General features: G+C 40.1%; 1 protein-coding gene across 4 annotated transcripts in view; it reads right to left on the bottom strand.

Annotated features, from left to right (window-relative positions):
* Nucleotides 1-589: 589 nt before the first annotated feature.
* Dab2 (DAB adaptor protein 2) overlaps nt 590-20,518 on the bottom strand; it is a 52,051-nt gene continuing 32,122 nt past the window's right edge. The window contains exons 4-15 of one of the 4 annotated variants that reach the window (XM_031359862.1): nt 19,616-19,714; nt 17,504-17,635; nt 16,919-16,999; nt 16,153-16,179; nt 15,854-15,907; nt 15,398-15,460; nt 10,135-10,788; nt 8,983-9,136; nt 4,539-5,174; nt 3,937-4,043; nt 3,327-3,394; nt 765-1,611 (exon numbers count right to left, since the gene is read on the bottom strand). In XM_031359862.1, the coding sequence (XP_031215722.1) occupies nt 3,332-3,394; nt 3,937-4,043; nt 4,539-5,174; nt 8,983-9,136; nt 10,135-10,788; nt 15,398-15,460; nt 15,854-15,907; nt 16,153-16,179; nt 16,919-16,999; nt 17,504-17,635; nt 19,616-19,714 (2,070 nt within the window). In that variant the 3' untranslated portion in view covers nt 765-1,611; nt 3,327-3,331. Of the gene's footprint in view, nt 1,612-3,326; nt 3,395-3,936; nt 4,044-4,538; nt 5,175-8,982; nt 9,137-10,134; nt 10,789-15,397; nt 15,461-15,853; nt 15,908-16,152; nt 16,180-16,918; nt 17,000-17,503; nt 17,636-19,615; nt 19,715-20,518 lie in introns of all 4 variants that reach the window. The other 3 variants (XM_031359864.1, XM_031359863.1, XM_031359865.1) reach the window with 3 other exon arrangements.

Below are 20,518 nucleotides of genomic sequence, written 5' to 3'. Positions count from 1 at the left end.
GGCTCACAAGGCTAGCTTCTTGTTTAAAACCTGAGGAGTCATTCTCTTCTAGCGAAAGGTAAGATTGTACTAACACCCACAAGAACCTGAGCATTTTGGGTCAAGAGATAACATTAAAAAAAATATGCAACATAAACTAAAGAAAACACAACTTGGCAGGGACAAACCCTTCAGTCCTGTAGAACAAAAGGCTTGAAAATGAAAATATACTGCGTAGGTTTCTGATGTTATGAGGAAAATATTGCAGGCAGATTTTTCAATGATAACCCCAAATATTTGCCCATGATTGTGGCTTCAAGAAAGTTTTCCAGTTACTTGATAAAGACCTAGTCATCCAGTTAAGGACCCAGTGTGTTTGGCACAGTCACATTTGGCTTTCAGAACACAGTCCTTCATTGCTGAGCAGAGTCCCATTGCTCTAGTGTGTTACATTGCTCCATGAAACTTCAGACAAAGAGAATGGTCCCCCAAGCCATATGGAGGATGCAGATGGTACACCTTCCAGAAGTCTAGCCCCTGGACTAACAATGCCTGGAGTGGGTGTGTGCACTTCAGATCTGTGAGTCATTTAATGCTTTTTGCCCCGTGAAAAATCTGCTCCTGGTAAAAGGGAGGTATTGTTTATATAAACCCAGGAGCAAAATGAACTGAAAGAGAAAGAGAGAGAAAGACAAGGAGAGCTAAACAATGCTTTCCTCTCATGTAAAATAGCCAGCAAGAGATTAAAAATGGAATAGCCTAGGTCCTGGGAGAAATCACCAGAATGAAGAGAAATTATACTTTATTTTTTTAGTAATGCACACGATAATCATCTTTATTGAGAAAAAAAATCACATGAAATAAAATCAGGATCTTCAAGGAGAATGCAGGGCATAATGTCATCAGGGTCAAACAGCTGCAAAAATGTCCGGAATGAAAACAATGTGGGGCCCAGGAAGAAATTGTTTTATTAGCTTTGAATAATAATGCCTTATGTTTTGAGTTAGACCTTTCTCTTCTTCAAGTCACTTGTGAACAACACTTGGGGCAGGATTGGTAAATGGTGCAATTAATTGAGAAACAACCATCTCAAAATGGGGTGGATTTGAGATGTTAGTCTTGCTTTCATTTTATTAAAAAAATTTTTTTCTTTCTGAGTGGGAATGGGAAGCAAGGTGTCTTACTTTCCTATTATAGGATGTTTAGGTTTATGCTGTATACCAGGAACCCCAAATGACTTTGAGAGCTATGAGGATTTAGACACTTACTCAAGGCAGTGTGAGAGTAAGGGTAAAAGTGGACGCACCTCCCAGGTGTAGAGTAGAATGGAGAATACTCTGGAAGGTTCTGGAGGGGTACAACAGACAAGGATTTGGTAGGGAAGCTACTTCATTTATATTGGAGCTAGAGAGCTTAGGAGCTTAATTTATGTAAAGCCATTGTTTCAGTTTAGCTTTAGCCTAGATGGAAAATGAAAGGCATTTTACAAGTACAAGAGGCCAAGACAAGTAGGGTAACAGGTAATACGTCAAAGCTGGAGCAAGGACGGAGGTCAGCATGTTTCTGGCTATCTGCTTCGTCCTTGACCAAAGCCAGTCTTTTGCTCATCTGAATAGTCAGCATTACAACTTCCTAGAGAAACATGGAAAAGAATGGTTAGAATATTTGGGTAGAATATCAATGTACTACATATTAAAATGTTATTTTCAGATGTTAGCGATACTATATCCCAGAGCTAATCTAAAGATAGAACAAGAACGTAATATGCACCAGATATGATAGTACATATTGACAGCCTCAACATTCAGACGGCCAAGGAAAGAGGAGAATGGGTTGAAAGCTAGTCACAACTATATAATAAGATCAAGGCTAGTCTAAAGGATGGAGGGTGGCTCTAGCCCAAATACATCTATAGCTGGATCAGAGTAACTGAACTGGGAAGAACCACCCTAAATATGGGATGAGAATCCTTGGGATGGAATCCTGAATTAAGTAAAGAGGTGAAAGCAAGCTGAGCAGCATTCATATCTCCCTGTTTATGGCCAATGATGAAAGTTCCTGCTGCTATCACCTTCCCACATGACAGACTCAGACCACGAGCCTTTCACTTCTTGGGTGTCAGGTAATTTGTTGTAGGGACATGACAAATAAATGATTCTTTACCCAATCTATTAATTTTACAGGTTGTTGTTATTCATGTTGGCTGTTAATCTTTGTGTTTAATTTATCAATTAAGTTTTAGGCATTTATGTATAAGAAAAAAAAGCTGATTAGCACTAAGTTGTGATTCATTGTTTCAGAAATCCTCAGGGAACTTTGAAATGTATTTTTCCATGGATAATGGAGAATGCATGTTATGATTGATATATGTGAGAAATTTATCTACCATAGATGAATCAAGATAGAGGTAATCCTTGCTTGGATGAGGAAATGTTAGAATAAAATAGATTTGGATTAATTTTTCTTATTTCGCCCCTTTCTGCTATTCCTTCTATAATGTTATATGGCTTCCTCTTTCTCCTCTCTTTGATGTTATAATATTAGAACACAATATCATTTATTGTTGAAAAGAACAGATTACATGATACCGTGGCACAGATTCAGCTTTTTTAGAATAACGTCCACTAGAGATAGAACACCTAAGCCTCTGATTCATTTTGAACATTACTGCTTCTCAAGGTAGCATTTCCAGCTGTCATGGGTGTGACACATCCCACCACAGGGACCAACTTGAGATTACCATTGAAGAAAGGAATGGCAAAGAAGTTGTATTGTTCTCTGTTTAGCTGACATATCTGATCTATGCTTCTCCTTGAACATAAATCCTTTTAATTGTAAGTCTGGGAATTTAGCTGGGAGAGGGCTTCATTCATGAACTATAGAAAACTGGGTATGGGGGTACATGTCTGTAATCCTAGCACTTAGGAGATGGAGGCAAGAGGGTTGGAACAAGGTCAGAACAAGGTCATTTCCCGCTAGAGAGAGAATTTGAGGCCAATCAGAGATATGTGAAACCTTGTCACAAAAATGAAAAAATAAACAAACAAGAACCCTAAAATGTTAAAAATATATGTTCTATTGAACTTATTTTCATGTAGAACTGAAGTATCAACAACACAAGCTAAAATTCATATCTCCTAGCTAGACTATTGTTTGTAAATATTATTTTTAAAATATTCATTATTTTAAAATTATCAGAGCATCGATTTCCATGTCTATTACTTTTAAATTACACATACCTAACATGTTTACAATTCTGAAAATAAAATTTCATGCTTTCCCCTCTACATCACCATCTCTCACCATACACCCACTGCAAGACAATACTAACTAGGTCTTCCACTTACAGAAGCTAGGCAAAAGGATTTCCGAAAGGGCTCCTGTGGACATCAGAAGATGCAGGCTGAGAAACCACCTAGGAGATGAAGCCAATACAATAAACACTATTATAGCCATAACAATAACACATTGGGTGTTTATACATATATTGTTACACATAACAATAACACATAGCTCAGCTTCCTTTAAGCATCAGTTAGATGGTAAGCCAATCAGTCAAACACTGTTCAAAGTCAAGGCTGGGGAGAATTGCATTTGTCTCCCTCAATTTGGAAGAATTGTTTTTGATGAATAATCAATGGGGGATTAAGAATTTTAATCTTTAAAGGTTCTTAAGAGACTATTTTGATTCAGCTTCTCCTATCAATATTTTCATAAGACAGAGAGTAAGTGAAGCACAAAGGAGGGGTTTTACTGTATTACTCCTCAAGTTCAGGGGATGACAGTGCCCGTGAAATGTAATCTCACCCCAGCTTGATGGGATGCTTGTACTGTGAAGTTTCCTAAGAATACATCACACCCAAATAGGCATTCTCATCAAAGAGTTAATGTATAGGAAAGGTAGATTCAGGAAGCTATAGGTATATGTGGCATGTGCTTCTAGGATTTGATACTTACGGAGGGGTTTGATGAGCTGAACCCTTTGGAGAAAGGGTTCTCAAGTGAATTGTCAGAAGACTTGGTACCCGAGAGGACACCTTGTCTGGGGGCTGGCTTTGGTGGTTCTGGAAGGCAAAGAATCCAAGTAGTTAGTAGACAAGCTTTGCTTACACACAGCACACGTTCCCTGGCTGGCTTAGCTTTGAAACTTAGTTTTTTACACCAGTGAGCTAGAAAACACCACATATACCAGGACTCTATTCATCACAGAACAGAAAGCTACATATACACTTTATTTGAAGTGGAAGACACTCACAAGTCCCTTCCTTGTAGCCATGGTATATGGGTTAGATAATCATTCAGCTCTCCAAAAGTCACAATCCATGTTTCTATGTCTCTTGGAGGACCTTTTGAGACCAGTCACTAGAGGGCAGCATTGGGCCAGTCCTTGGGATTGGCTGAGGCAAAGGGCTGTAAGGTGAATGGTCAAGTTACCTCCATAACCCTGAGTGCCAGAGAAAGGAGGTATACTATTGATAAACATAGATGGTTCCTCTGAGCTCCCCATGTGACTATATGATGGCTGAACTATTAGTTAGCAGGTAATTGAGCAAACTTACCATTAATCTTGTTCAACAGTTGATTGGCATCAAAATCATCATGGTCTACATGCTCCTGAGGAATGCCAACTTTATTGTTGAAGTAACTGGAGAAGGCGCTTGAAGTCCCAGAGGGAGGTGTCTCTCCCTTCCTTGAGGGTACAAGAGGTGGCTGCCGCAGCTGGAGGTCCTTAAACATTTCTTTCACTTCCTTGACCTCTTTATCCCCAAGGGGGTCTAAGCCAGTGAAAGCGTCACTGGGAATGTCCTTTAGTGGGCCATTTCGGGGAGGTGGTTGAGGAGGAGTGGCCAGAACAGAGGACATCATAGGCTGAGGAGAAGACTGGGTGGACATGGTGGGAGGTGGAAAGATATTATTACTCTGAAAAGGATTCCCCAGAGGGCTTGTAGATGACCAAGCATTGGGTGCCACAGATGTGGTAGGACACCAAACTGCAGGGGGTGGAGGGGAAGCTGGGGTTGCAAATGATGGCGGTTGATTCCAAACTTGTACTGCTGGGGTTGTACCAAAAACGAGTGGCTGACCAAAACCGGGAGGCTGGCCACTTATTATGGCTCCTGGGACCACAGTTGTGGAAGGATTGTAGACAACAGGTGTCCAAGGTCCGGCTTGGGGGGGTGTTACCGGAACAGTACCTGAAGGAAGGAAGAGGGAGAAAGAAGGTATCAGGAGACAAGCTTGAAGAGGATTCTTTTATTTTATTTTTATAACGATGAGCTAATTGTATGAAATAATGGGCTTAATTGTGGCATTTTCAAACATCCATATAGCATACTTTGGCTGTATTCATCCCTTTGACAAGGATTCTTAAATTTTAAAAAGCATGACTTTCTGGGCATATTTGTAGAGCACTCCCAAGGCAAAATACTTTATGAAGTTTTGAAGCTGGCTCAGAAATAATGGCTCTAAGACATTAACTCAGAAGCTTAACTCATTAGCACTGTGTAGCTGGCCTTCAAATACTTGGTGCATATTCTTTCTATCACACCTTTTCACTTTCCTTCTTAAGAAGAGTAATAGACACCATAAGGTCCTAATCATGAAGGACAAAAATAATTTATCAAACATGTATTCATGTATCCTGAATAGAATTTGCCAATAGCAAGAACTGATCTGTTAAGTGGACAGATTTAAATGTGCAAATTACAATGATTATTAAGTAGTTAGTTAAGATAATCAATCCACTGTGCCCAGTCATTAATTTGTATTTGCATTTGACAGTTGGTTCCTGCTGAACACTTATGGAAACCAGCTGTCAGGAATGGACATGGGGCCTCAAAAAAGTCTCTCCTGTTTCAAAGTCTCTCCACTTTGGAACACTGCCAGAGTTGACGCAGCCATATGAAGGGAAGATAAAATTTAGTTGAGGCCAATGTAGTTTTAGACTTTTACATATAAAAATGGAGGAAGGCTATTATTATCCTGGGAAGGCTTCTTCAAATAAAAGTGCTTCCTGCCATGTGTCACTTACTAGGCTTTGCCAGAAGTTAGAGCAGTTAGAAGAAATGTGGAGGAGACAAAGCAGCAGAAAGCAGAGCCTCTTCTTGGGGAATGGTGACTTGAGTCAGGGAACGTTATCTCCAGGGTCTGCCTCCATGTCATGTGTTCTTCAGGATGTAGATACATCAGAAAAACCCAGACCTCCAATGGGTGCTGTGAGACTGGGTGAGGCAGCGCCCAAGGTCTGCTCAGGGATATAGGGATATAACTGATATAAGGAGCTCTCTCTTAATCTTTTTGGCATTTGATTTTTTTACTGTCATGAATGCTGCCATCTAGCTAGGGACACATTTGCTCTATTCACATAAAAGGGACACCTCACTTGATCAACCTGTCTGTTTCTCAGTGAGGGAACTGAATCGAGAACATGATCAAATCGGGAAGCTCACAGTCCATGCCTGCAGGGGCAAACACAAGCACCTTGGCCCTGACTCCAGCACCTTATTCTCCCATTTTGATCTCCTCACAGCAAGGCACAAGAAGCACTATGTGCAATGATAAGCTAATCCACGTACTAACTTCATAGACACAGGATCCAGGACAGAATACAGTCAGAAAAAACAAGACATGGCTTCTCTTAGATTCTAAGAGAATCTAAGAAACCCTCTTTTTCTAAAAGAGGGTTTAATTTAAACAAAGTTATTGACAATGTTTCAAAAATAAATTAATATTGTGAATGTAAGGAAGGGTCATTTACTAATAATTTCAGCCATTTAGATGTAAATAAACAAGCTGAGCAGTGGTGGTTCATGCCTTTAGTTCCAGTGCTTGGGAGGTAGAGGCAGGTAGATCTCTGGGAGTTTTAAGGCCAGCCTGGTCTACAAAGTGAGTTCCAGGACAGCCAGTGCTACACAGAGAAACCTTGTTTCAAATAAATAAATACATAAATAAAATAAATAAGAAGTACTCATTTATCATCCTTCATCCTGAACTACTTGCTTTCCCTTGTGAAACTGCCTAAGTTTAGCCATTGATCGTATCAATGGGAGTGCCATTCTCACTAAAGAACAATATTACATTTGCCAGGAAGTAAGCGCTTGGCAAGTCTGCATTTGTGCCAGCCTTCATTCCTATCTCCCAGACTCAACCCATTATGCTTCTAAGACATTTATGGCCCAGCTAGAGAAAGTATGGGCAAGGACTGAGGAAAAAGAGTATGGGCATAAAGCATTAATTTTACTACCTTCTGAAGCTAGATCAAAACACAGGGTACAAGTCAAAGCCGAGGGCTCAGCTTCCTGTAAGCCTTTTACCCACCCCCAAGATCTCCAGAGGAGATGGTTCCCCAGCTGGATCCGGCGGAAGCCAGACCTACAACCTTCCATGGTTTGGCTGAGGATCACTGCCAATGGACAGGGGCTACACTGTGGGGCTCAGTTTGAGTTCCATGTCCAAACTTGGAAGAATCATCAGTATTCTGCAGTTGTATACCCCAAGGCCTCAACAGGGGCACCTCGCCAAAAAGCTTCACTTCGTCTGAATAAATTAACAGTTATAAGGTCCAGCTGTATCTTCAGGCTGACTTGTTAAATATTGGCTGTAAGAATCCTTCAAGGCATTGCTATTAGACTACAGAGCCCTGGGATGTGGTCTAGTCACAGACCCTGAATGCAAGTCCTCTGCCTTTCTATGAAGGAAAGATACTAGTTGTTTCACTGTGGGTATGGGGGTTGGGGGGGGGAAGAACAATGTCCAAAAGGAGGCCTCCGAAGGGCACAAAGCATTTAAAGAGAGTCTCTTGGTGTGACCGTATCCGGCAGAAGCCTGGAATCTACTGGCTTCTCACACTCACCTGGATTTCAGTCACTCAGCAGTAGTAACATCTCCTTATCCCTACTCCTGACATGTTTAGACAGACTTATGGCAGACACAAACTGCTCTCCTTGGCAGAAAAATAGGAGAGAACAAAAACAATAGAGGAAGAAAAAGAGATCATGGTGACTGATTCTGTAGAGTGTAGGGAAAACCATGATCACCATTCCAATTTTAACCAAAGGGGCCAGAGAGTTCTTCTTGATCCATGGTCCCCCACCTCCCAAGTCGGATTCTGTCTGAGGTTGCACAGGCACCACGGAGCAGACAAAGGGAGTCCCCAGCAGGATGGCAAACACTACTGTTAGGGTTTCTGAAAACTGAGCTATGGAGCCTGAAAAGGGCCAAAGGCCTTGGAGAAAGAGTAACAGGACCAGCCTTCAATCAATGTCCCTTCATCACTATCCTGTGGCAGAGGCTCAGTGGATCTGGCAAGCCAGAAATACATTTTAAACCCAGCACATCCCATTGTCTAATAAAACTCCATCTATGCTCCTTCTAGATTTAGCTTTTTTTTTTTCCTGGTATTTTACTTTCTATCTCTACTTAGATGCTCTTCTAGAGGAAGTATTGACTATGAGTTGCTAAGATACAAGTATTCAAAGCCAGATAGGCTTACTCAGACCTAGGTGGGGTCAGAGCCCAGAAGTCAGACAGACTTTTTCTTTACGACTTAGCCTGGCTTCAAGCCTAACCCACTTTGGGGCACATAAGAGGGTCTGAGATAGACATCTATCTATGATGGCTAATGGCATAGCAAGCATGCATATTTGCTACTCAGACAGCCCCCGAGACTCTCCATTTTTCTCCTTTTACCATTGAAGCCAGTCAGACTTCTGAATCCTTCACAAACTGTCCTCTGAAAGCCACTGCCAGCTGTTTAGGAGCACACAATACTGAAAATGGACTTGCTCTCACGTGGCAGATCAGAGAGCTTAATTTCAGTTACAAGGCAGGAACATCACAGGGGTGTGGTCACAGGGGTGTGGGCTGTGCAGGTGTCAAAATGAGGGATGCTGTTTGACATCTCCCGTGTTTGCTCACTCAACATAGGAAGTGCCTTCCTCCCCTGCATCATCACTACGGACAGCGGTAGCAGCATCCCATTTAATTCCAACTCTAGGAACATACCTAGACCTACAAGGGGCCCCATTGGGGTAGGAGCGGTGCCTTTGAAGAGATCCAGAAAGTTCGACTGTGAGACTGCAGGTTGTCCTGTGGGGGACATCTGGCCTGGAGGTTCGGAGGCAAAGATGTCTGAAGCAAGCAAGTCGTTTGCTGAGGACTGACAAAATGGAGAAGGAGGGAGAAGAATTATTCAGCAAGGAGGGAAACACAGCTTCCGTGTGTCTCCTACTGTTTTCCCAAAGCTAACAACCACAGAAAGGAAAACCTTCTATTACTACTGGCAAGTGATTTTTACTTCTATCAAAGTAAATAACAGACCAAAGGTGAGGTGGGGGCTGAGGGTGGGGGAGGGGGTAAAGACACATGGCTTCAGTGGGTAGAGAAGTGGATACCATCTTGGACTTCCAAAATGAAATCTACTTTTCTCATTTTATCCTTTTGTGTCAGTCTGGTCTCCGTATTGGCTAAAGCTGGGAAAGAAAGGGCAACATAAGCTTCCTAAATAATTGCAATCGTTCTGTTCGATCGATTTCGACAGAGACGACACTACCTTCATCATTAGGTCAATCTGCACATTCCTATGAGCACTTTTTAAATAACCCCCTACAGACGCTGCACTTGGAGTCACTTTTGAATGAAGCTGGTAATAGTGATTGTGTAAGTTTCCTAAGTCAATGGGTTATTCAGCCGACATTTACATTTAAGAGAGGAGACAGACTGGAGAATTTTACACCACCACCATGGACGTCAGCAATGAGGGGTGTGCAGGACGTGTCGTTAGTGTGGGGACAGGACCAAGGGAATCATCACAAGAACTCTCGCCCTCCCTTCCCAAAACATGACAATTAAACTTACCAGAGGAACAGAAGCATAGCAGCATTAACAATGGAAAAAAAAACAACAACTTGTGTTTAGTTTAGTATTAAGTGACAAGACATGCAAACGGAAAGCAGATGTGGCAAACACTGCTGGGAAGCTTAGGAAGAATGTTGGCTAGAGGGGCATATTCCTGAAGGATCGAGGTGCCTCATCCCACCTTCTACGTCACAGCCACACAGGAAACTAAAAAAGCAGCGAGGAAGAGCGCTTGCGTCACACCACCCTTTGGTACCGCGCATGCACTCTGCTAATGGATATGCGGAAAAGACAATTCACCTTAGCAGTCCTTCTGCCTCTTCCTGGTTTGGAACTTTGTGGAGGTGGGATAATGGCTATGGAGTCATGCGCTGAGGACTGGACAGAGCTTTCCAAGTCCTGCTTGACGCCATTCGGTACCGATAGTCCTTTGGGAGGGCTTCCAACAAAGGGGTTCGGGGAAGATTTGATATGGAAGCCGTTCTGTTCTCTTTCAGATACCCCATTTTGAGTTCTCACTGCTTGCTGGGTTTGCGAACTTGGATTGGGCCATGGGCCTCCCTGAGCTTCCTGTTTGCCAGTCCGGTTAGAGATCTGGTCAAATTGCTGACCAAAGTAATCGGCATCACCGTTCAGGGGCCCTTTACTCTGTGGAGTAGACAAGCTACTCAGATTCGCTTTCTTCTGATCTGAAGATGTGAGAGAATCAAACGAAGAGGGTGCCGATTGGTCTGGCTGTGCAAAAGGATCATCACGGAAAGGATCAGGATTAGGGGTGGGAAAGAAGTTGAGATTGGCAGAAAAGGCATTTTCAGGCAAGAAAGATGCCTGAGGCTTTGGTCGAGGGAGAGAACAGGAGGTGACTCCATTTGTTAAGAATGGATTTTCTCTTAAAGAGTTCTGATTGGTGTCGATTTCAGAGTTTAGATCCACTAACAGGATATCTTTGCTTTCCTAGCACATTTGGGGGGAAAAAAGAGAGAGAAAGAGAGAGAAAGTGTTAGTCCATGTTATAATCCAAATGAGAAAACTACATCAAAATGACAAGGATTACCAGGATTCCTATTAGATTTTCCTACTGTTACCATCTCCCATTAGCTCCCTACTTAAGTTTCCATGGAGTTGCTTTTCCTTTGATGAAATCGTGTTAAAAACAAACATGTTCTCTTTAGTTCTTACATTCAAATGGGTTGGGTTCATTATCGGCATTGGTCCAACTGATATCTTAGAATTAATTACGATTTACCCTAAATGATTTGAATATACTGTTTGGACATAGGAGCTGACTTCAGAAACCTGGTCTAGCTTCCTACCTGAGAAACACAGTCCACAGTCCTGGGTTGTACTTCCAGAAGTCTTTAACTAATTACTTCTTTAAGTGAGCAAATTCAGCGTTTAATACTCACTCATACCTGCATCACTGTATATGTGTATAGTGCTGGGAATTGAACCCAGGGCTTTGTATATGCTAGGTAAGCATTCTACCACTGAATTATATTTCACAACTCTAGTTTTGGTTGGGATGAAGTTTAAAATCAAGTGTCTTTCCTTCCTCTGGGGGGGAAAACATGATTCTCTCTTTTTATCATGATCTGTATAGGTCTGACTCTTTGAATAGACAAAGACCTTACTACAGGTACTAGCCAAGTTGGACCTCTCATGTTTATCATCTTCATCCAGTCTTGGACATACCTGTCATGTGTGTTCTTCTAAACATTACAGTTAAAATAGGGATCACATCTAATCAATCACACACTAACCTCCTATCGTTGTACATATTTTTAATACATAGCTCCTGTTTCCTCACTTGTGGCAGTGGTCTCACCTATGTAGTATTTAAGTCAGCTAATAACTAAGAAAAAATATGGGTTTAGGGTAGAATCTTCAAAGCATGCAAAACACATAACTGCACTAATTCCGTTTCTTCTCTATTACATGAGAAAAATATAGATGTTAATTGTTTGGTTTCTCCATTTATCGTATGAAAATTGTTAGCATCAAAGCTACCAATTTAATCAATTTGACATGTTTTTATTCCAATTCATAACTAATTACGACTTACCCTGGGAAAGACCTTTTTGACTGACTTTGATTCATTAAATACTTAACTATGTCAGCCATAGATTTTAAATAATAAACAGTGTCCAGCTGGAAGGGAAGCTTAACTAGACATCTAGCATTAACCTGGGTGGAGCACTATTTTGAAAGAAATCAAAACCTTTTAAACTAATGAGGACAAAAAGGGTTCAAAAGTCTCTGTCTTTTAAACAAAGAAAATGTTCCATTTCTCTTTTGTGACCATAGAAGAGGCAGTGAAATCAGACCCAAACTATAGTCTCTTTTCTTAATCAATTTGACTTTCTTTACTGGAAAATATAAAATCAAATTTTCTCTTTTCTTTCTCTTTTCTTTTCTTTTTTTTTAAAGGCTGGTTTTCATTTTACAACTAGAAGAATTCATCACAAGAAAGAGCTTACATTTAAAAGCTTTTAATCAAACAAATGAATGGGAGACTTCTTAATGAGGGGATCTTTAAAGCAATCAAAACGTGGGATAAGATGCATTGGGAAAGCTTGATTTCAGTATTTATTTGTTTTGAGCCACCTCTCAGTTAGCACAGTTGGGTGTTCACAGCTGGCAGAGTTCTCCTTTCCAGACACTTCAGAAGAAGTTCTTAAGACACCAAACAGGAGCCACAATGTTAGACTTCTGAATAGTCACCCTACAAGCAAAATGTATAAGGCTCTCCTCAGGTTAGGGCTGTTGTCAGTCCAAGTTTAAGAGTCGAACTAAGAGTCTAGAGTGGATGGACAGAAGACTTTCTGTCTAGGCCTGAGGTCAGAGCTTCATCAGGGCTTTGTTGGACTGCCTGGACCATTGGCACTCTTGGCTACCACGGAGCACCTTGAGAGAACTGTGAAAGTGAATCAAGTCACTTCAGCAAGGGGGTGTGAAGGGGGTAGCTAGCTTCCCAGAAATGGTGACTAGCCCAGGCCTCAACACCACTGTTGGATTCCTGCTAGCCCTTATGTGCATTAAAATTAGCTTTTTTAGTTCAGTTTTCAGACTGCCACATGGTAGGACTCCACCTGCTTTTACCCTAGATACTATACTGTGTCCCGTACACTTCAATCACTCAGCTCAAATTTAGATTTTTCTTTATGCTTTTCTTATTGATACTTCTGGTTCAGTTATACCTGTGTCTACCCCATGCCATGTTATGGGAATATACTCATGTATATAGACATACTATTTAAACTTTTTACCCCAATCTAATCCTCTCATGCCACATTTAATCTCTGTGATGCTGGAATATTTCCTGTAGCCTTTGAAGTGGTCAGGTTTTTAAAGTTCGAGATCATGCACCTCCTACCTTTCTGCATTCCCGCCTTTACTCTTTGCCTGTCTTGGTAACTCTGTGCGTTCTTCTCTCCCTTTCTCTTTACTTCTTAAACAGCATGAAACATAATGCTTCCATTATTTTACAAAAAAGTTATGTTCTAAGGGATGCCAACACATTAGCTGAAGTGCATAAAAGTTTTGTATATCAATTTGGGAGAAGCTACAGCCACTTGGGATAACTAAGGGAATCTAAGTAATTTAGATTTTCCCCCCTATACTTCACATTTTCCAGAGCAGTTGTTGTAAGAATTGAAAAAAAAAAAAAAAAAAAAAAAAAACAATCTAGAGCATGCTAGTTTTACCAGTCAGAGGAACATATATTTTGTGACCTCTGCATATGGAGTCAATGGAAAAGTACATGTTGCCAAGATCTAACCAGCACATAATTAGCCCCGTTAGCTCAACAACAACAACAAAAACTTACCATATATTACCTTCTTTGATTTGATTTATTATTTTAACTTATTTTTTGAACCAAAACTTGAATTTCTACAAATTAAAAACACCTTTAGTTTGCAAGGAATGGAGTATAAAAATAAGGCTTCTCCCAGCTGTTTTTCACTGCTGGAATGCTTCAGAAGTGCACAAAAGCCAATTAAGCAGTCAGCGCCTTCTTGCTTTTTCCTCTGGAATTCCACTCAAGTCTTGAGAACCTTCCTCTCTCTTGGAGTGCCCATTTCAGAGTGACATTTAGGAAGTAGACTACCACAGATATCGATTTCCTTCAAGGAGGGAGCTACTAATAAAGAATTGCCAAGATGAATCTAGAAGAGCCCAGAACTATGATGTTCCTTCCGGTATCAGCTAACCTAACTTGCCAAAAATCTTACCCTGAAAACAGCTAAGAAGCATTATAAAAAATGAAAGGACCCATGGACAAGTGACTTAGGAAGGACTCACTGTTTGAAAGACTATCCAGTAGTTCTAACTCCTGTATTATAGGCTCTGTAAGGACTTTGAGATGGCACCACATAGTGCAATTCCCACACACATATACAGAGAAGAATGTACAAAGTCCCTGTTTCCGTTGACTTGAGGGTTTATGCAGTTAGGTTCTGCCTGCTGGACTTCTCTGCAGCACTGTGCGAAGGGAGAATCTTTCCCAGTCTCTCTCTGCCTCACTTCAGTTCTGAGATCTTTTGCACATCATGAAGACTTTCTTGACAATTTCTTGATGTGGAAGTCTTAGCCAGCCATACCCCCCACTATTATATATGTACTAATTCTTTCCCCCATTATTGTATATATACTAATCCTCTCCCCCATTATTGTATATGTTCTCATTCTCTCCCCATTACTGTAGATGCACTAACTCTCTGCTCATCTAGTTATTGCCTTGTCATCCTTGACATCCTAGGAACTCCCTTCCTTAGAAGCAGTATCTGAATCTGCATTCTAGGTGAATATACTGTAATTAGCATCATTTAGTTGGCTCTGTCACTAATCTTTAGCACGCTCCCTATTAGCCAGAATGGCTGATGATAAGACCAGTGTGTGTCTTGATTGTTGCTATTCCTTGCCAATAGCAGGTGCTCAGGAAACTAGGGAATAAATAGTAGAAGTTGATGGAAGTCATTGAAAATGACATACATATTTCTGTCTGAGGTCTGTCTTATAGAAGATCTGAAGAAGAAGCCACAGATTCATCAATAAGTAGGTTTGCTATATCATAATGCTCTATAATGATGGGTAATTTTCTAAAACAAAGAGACTTTTGTTAGTCATCAAATGAATCTTAGTTAACTATCAGTGTCAAACTCATGCTGCTAAGTTGGAAAAAAAGAAAAGCAGAAAAAAATGAAGCTAAGGCAATTTAGGATTTATCATTTAACAAGCATACTTCCTTCAAATTGACTTATGCCAAGAATTATATAATTCAGCTCCTCCTTCTGATCCCATGTTATTACCAAGAAGGATTATATTGACTGTATAGTAGTATAGATTTAACTTCTATGCTATATGATATATCTGAATTAGTAATAGTAGGTTCCTATGGTCACTTAAGATTCAAATTATTTTTCTAGTAATCACTTCTATTTCATAAGAAAAAAATCAAGACATTCCAAGTTTTTGTGAAATGCTCAAGCTCTCTGGTTAATTGTAAATTTGGAGTATAGATGTTATTTCAATTACATTGCAAATTTTAAAATGAAACACTTACTGTTGGACTATTTAGGTCGGGAGGTGTAGACATGTCCCCAAACAAATCCATCTGGTCAACACCCTTAAAAAAGTATTTGGATTAGATTCAGATGTGTCTACTAAAAACAATTACTTTGTCTATCACTGTAATTGTTTGTGTCCCAAAATATAGAAAATAGTTGTCATGATTGGATTGTAGTTGCTTTCATACAGATTTGATATTAAGCTACTTCTATCAGGAAGTGTAGCTTGTTCCCAAACACATAGCTCTGCTCAACACCTTAAAGAAGTACTGTATTAGATTCTGCTGACCTACTGAGAATACCATGTTGTTGACTAATATAGATATTACATGAAAACAGCATTCCAATTGAATTTTCCTATCGATTCAATATAGGTCCAGTATTAGCAACATCGACAGGAGGCAGAAACCCATGTTCAAATGAGTAAGAATTACAAAACATCACAAACGTACCAGCTTCAGTTTGTTAGCTTGATCATCAAGGGTCATTAGGGCCTCACTCCCATTCTGAAAATAAAGGGAAAATATTAAAAGGTTTAGTTGATGAAGTAGCCCCATAGAATTTATCTCCCTGCCTGATTACCCCCATTAAGCTGTTACAATTTGGTCTCTAATAATGTAACTATTTATCTTCTGTGAAAAGACTGACCCCTAGCCCAGAGGATCAAGTCATGAGGGGAAAGTGCTCTTGCAGAGAGCAAACATGGCTTCTACACATCACACTCATCACAAGAAATAAGAGGCAGCTTTACCTCTTCTGCTTTGTTGGCTTCTTCAACCTAAAAGGAAAGATGCAGATTTAATGAGCTTGGGAAGAGAGTTGATAAAGAAACAAACACATCCTGATTCATAGGTAAGAAGAACAAAATCTTGTATATTTTATTGTGTCCCCCTCCCCTTTTCACATAGATACTGGATTTGAACACTTTCTAGAATTAAGCTAGGTTGCTGTGGTGGTTTGACTAGGAATGCCCCACCCCGCCCCATAGACTCATGTATATGAATGCTCGGCCCATTGTAGTAGTACTATTAGGAGGTGTGGCTTGTTGGAGTGGGTGTGGTCTTCTTAGAGGAAGTGTATCACTGGAGGTGGGCTTTGAGGTTTCCTATGCTCAAGTCTGACCAGTGTGACAGTCTCCTGTTGCTGCATGCCAATCAAGATGGCTCCTCCAGCACCATGTCTGCCTGCACAGCACTGTTTCCTGCCATGATGATAATGGACTAAACCTCTGAAACTGTAAGCCAGCCCCAATTAAAATTTTTTATAAGAGTTGCAGTGTTCATGATGTCTCTTCACAGCAATACGAATCCTAACTAAAACTACTCTGAATGTTGTAATGAGTCAGAGACAGCAAATCAAATATTTCTAACAAAATCCCACCATGTCCTACTAAGAACAACAGACAATTCTAGACTTGGAAGGAGAGAAACTGAACTCTTCAGACATGGCATGCAACACTAAAGATGGCCCTGAGTATAGTTTTCAATCCAGTAGAACACCAATCAAACAGTACTTGCCTTTTTCTTATCTTCTTCCTTTTTCTTTACATTATAGATAACTTGAAAAAGGTCTTTAAGATCAACGACTAATGGTTCAGCCTGAAACAATAGAAAGCATTAACAACATTTTGTTTTCATCTTCTTTCCTTGCCCATATTTAGTTCTCATTTATATTTTTTATTTTCACTTGAGATTGCTTACAACCCTTCTCTCATTTATAGAGGACAACCCTATAGATAACTAAAGGACACAGAGTTAATAAATGTTTCATTAATGTTAAAAACATAGTTACTATAAGAGAATTCTTTAAGTATTTAGACAAAACAAGAGGTACTATGTTGACTTTTTGGAATTTCTACAAGGTTTCTGGGAATAATTCAATACTTTTCTAAATTTATTAGTAGCATTAATAGAAAGTCGATCCTCACAACTCTTTTGCCACACACATGAGTATCAGTAACATTTTAAATAGATTCTTAGACAAGTCATTCTCTGAATGATGATTGGCCTAGTGAATTGTTTCCAGTACATCTCATTGAATAACAAACACTTTTATTCTCAACAGAGGACCAGTTCTCAGGTGTGTTATGCTTTAGAGCTTACCTGTTGCCCTGTTTTTATAGCAAAAAATTGATGCTGGCCTTCTCCTCCACACACATAACCAAATGCTCTGTTGTCTGTCACATCACGAGCAATGAAGGAAATCTTATTTACTGGATGTTCATGCTCAATTACCTTAAAACATAAAAGAATAACACTGAGTAATAAAGAATGGACTTGTTGGCCATCACAGCTGGCTATCAGAAACAAATGTGAAGGGAAATACAAGAGTTTAAAGCTTTTGAAGAAAGACTTTTTAGTCTGTGGTTCAAGGCTACATCTAGATTTATTTTTGCTAGAAAAGGCTCCAAAGGAAAGGATAAATAGAAAACAAAAGTAGAAAAACATCCTTTCTAAACATATAAGTGCTTGACTCTCTTTCTGTCTGTCTGTCTGTCTGTCTGTCTGTCTGTCTTTGTCTCTCTGTCTCTCTCTTCCCCTCTCTGTCTCTCTAAAAGATAAAATGCCAGCTACAAGGGAGGACTGAGGGGAGCTTCAATGGTTTGTAAAGTTAAGGGGAAGCAGGCAACCCCTGAACCAACCCAAGTTGAGCTGGGCGTGATGTGGCCTTTACAGTTCCTGGGAATTCAAGGCAGGGCATTAGTAGTTAGTATACCTTATGACTCTGAGACCAACTCAGGCAACACAACAAGATAGTATCTCAAAACCAGCTGACCAACTGAATAACTGCCTGAGCAAATATCCAAATCAGAGCCGCTCCCCACAATAAAAGTGACAAGAACAACCAAAATAAAGCAAAATAAACCAGGCCTGTCTTCCTAAGTAAATGACAAGCTTAAATGAACAGCCTAATTAAGCTGGTGGATTGTCCATAGAGCCCTTAGACAACAACCAAAGACCCATCATGTATTTTTGTTAAATGGCTGAACCCAGTAAATCCTAGAGGCATGAAACTGCCATAAGCATATTTAACCTGTCCTAGAAGGACCTTGTTCTAAGAAGTCAAGTGTGACAGAGATTCTTTTGGTTTACTTCTTCTGTCCCCTAACCACTCTCTCTCTTGATCCTTTCCAGTACACATAAGGGTTTAACTCTTCAAAGATACCCGTAGGTGGCAAAATGTGTCCGGAATTTTATTTCCAAATGCCTATAATCACTGAAAAGGTAATCATGTGATACTTCTGAAGTATTGAGTTCCATTTGACAACTCCCTTTAGTCTCTAAGACATTTAGAGCTGTCAAATGAAGATTTCTGCAAAGCAAAATTATGTTATATTGTTTGTTATAGATGTTATAAATCTATATTTATCATTTTATGTATATATTAAAATTAACTTACTGAAGGGGTCATATTTAAAGAAGAAAGGAATAATGCTTATGAGAGAAACCTGTTACCATCCTCTGGAGGACTTGAGATAAAAAGTTATTAAGGGCTGAATGCTATTAATAAAGACAATACTACTTGAGGACCTAAGGATGAGCAAGCTGAATGGCCAGTTACCATGGAGCCCTGGCCCTAAGTCTTGCAGATATTTTGCATATTAGTTAATGGGTAACTCTTGGAAGGGTTGGAAAGGCATCTTGTCAGAGTGTCTTGCTATCAATAGCAGAGTTACCAATGACACTTTAAGTTAATGAATCCTACCATGTTCTATAGAATAAAGGGAAAGCGCCACAGAAGACTTGGAATACTATACCTTTTATATACTGATCAAAGTAAACAAACACTGAAGAAGCAACACTTGTTCTGTGATAGAACAAAACAACAGCCAAGAAAGCTACATCTGCTAGTTGGGAAGGACAGGGGAAAGAGAAGTGAAAAATATTCTAGAGGTTTTGAACTAGCTGCCAAATTCACATATGATCAACACGTTAAAGTAAGCTGGTTACTAAGATTAACCTAGCTTAGTCTGAAGTTCAAAACAAATACCACACGACAGTGGTAGCACACGTTTGGGATCTCACTCATGTCTCTCATAGGAAATGAAGTTCAAAATAGGATACCTTGCCTCCTCTATTTTTATTGTCTATTTTAGAGTAGTGTGTGGCATTTTTCTTTTCTATACTTTGAGGAAGAAAAGGACATTTCCTGCTGGAAATCAACTATGGTCAGATGCAGGTGGTCACCCACTGCGAGCAAGCACACATTCTTACCCCAGTTTTCTCATCAATGATTTTTATGCCAGACAGGGAAATGTTGACCCAGATTCTTTGCTTGTGCTGTCCCTGAGAGCGACCAGCTGCTGCCATTCCCTGGTGAGATTGGGAAAAGAAAAGAAATGTATTTTAAAGTATTCTGTAGTACTTCTGATGACAGAACTTAGAAAGACAAACTGCTTTGCTCTCAGCTTGGATGGTATCTGTGAAAGAATTGAGCACCTTTCATCAGGGGTAGCTGGATGGCATAGAAGATACACACGTATTTCTTCTAGAGATAGGAATGTAGCTCAGTGAAAGTGTACTTGCCTAATATGTACACACTCAAAAGTTTAATAACTTTAACACACACACACACTGAGGCTGGCTCACCTAAACCTTGTACTGATTAATTAGATCCACATGGTAACATCGTACAGAAATTTAAATCCTGAAGCACAGGCTTGGAGAGGTAGCTCAGTTGCTAAACTACTTGTCATTCAAGCAAGAACATGCAAGTTTGATCCCCCAAGAGCCCACATAAAAAGTTGCATGCTGTGGCATACACCAGGAATCTCAGTGCTAGGAAGGCGACACTGTAGTATCCCCAGACTTTGCTGGGCAGCCAGTTTAATCAAATGGTAAGCTTCGAGTTCCATGAGATACTCTGTCTCAAAGAGTAAGGTAAAGGATAATTAAGGCAGGCATCCATTGTCAATCTCTGTCCTCACTCAGGTGCACACATGCACACAAACACATTCACAAGTAGAGTCCTGTATTTTATCTAAATACTTTCAGTCAATAGGCACTCTGTAACTTCTTTTAAAATTTTTATTTAGTTTTTATTACTTTGGTGCCACGCACACTCGTCTACTCCAGTCACATCCATAATATCGGGGATAAAATCCTGATAAAGGATAA

This window comes from Mastomys coucha, unplaced genomic scaffold (genome assembly GCF_008632895.1).
Source record: "Mastomys coucha isolate ucsf_1 unplaced genomic scaffold, UCSF_Mcou_1 pScaffold8, whole genome shotgun sequence".
In the NCBI taxonomy this organism is placed as follows: Eukaryota; Metazoa; Chordata; class Mammalia; order Rodentia; family Muridae; genus Mastomys; species Mastomys coucha.
The sequence above is the reverse complement of the archived record's forward strand: the minus strand, read 5'-3'. Positions and strand labels throughout refer to the sequence as shown.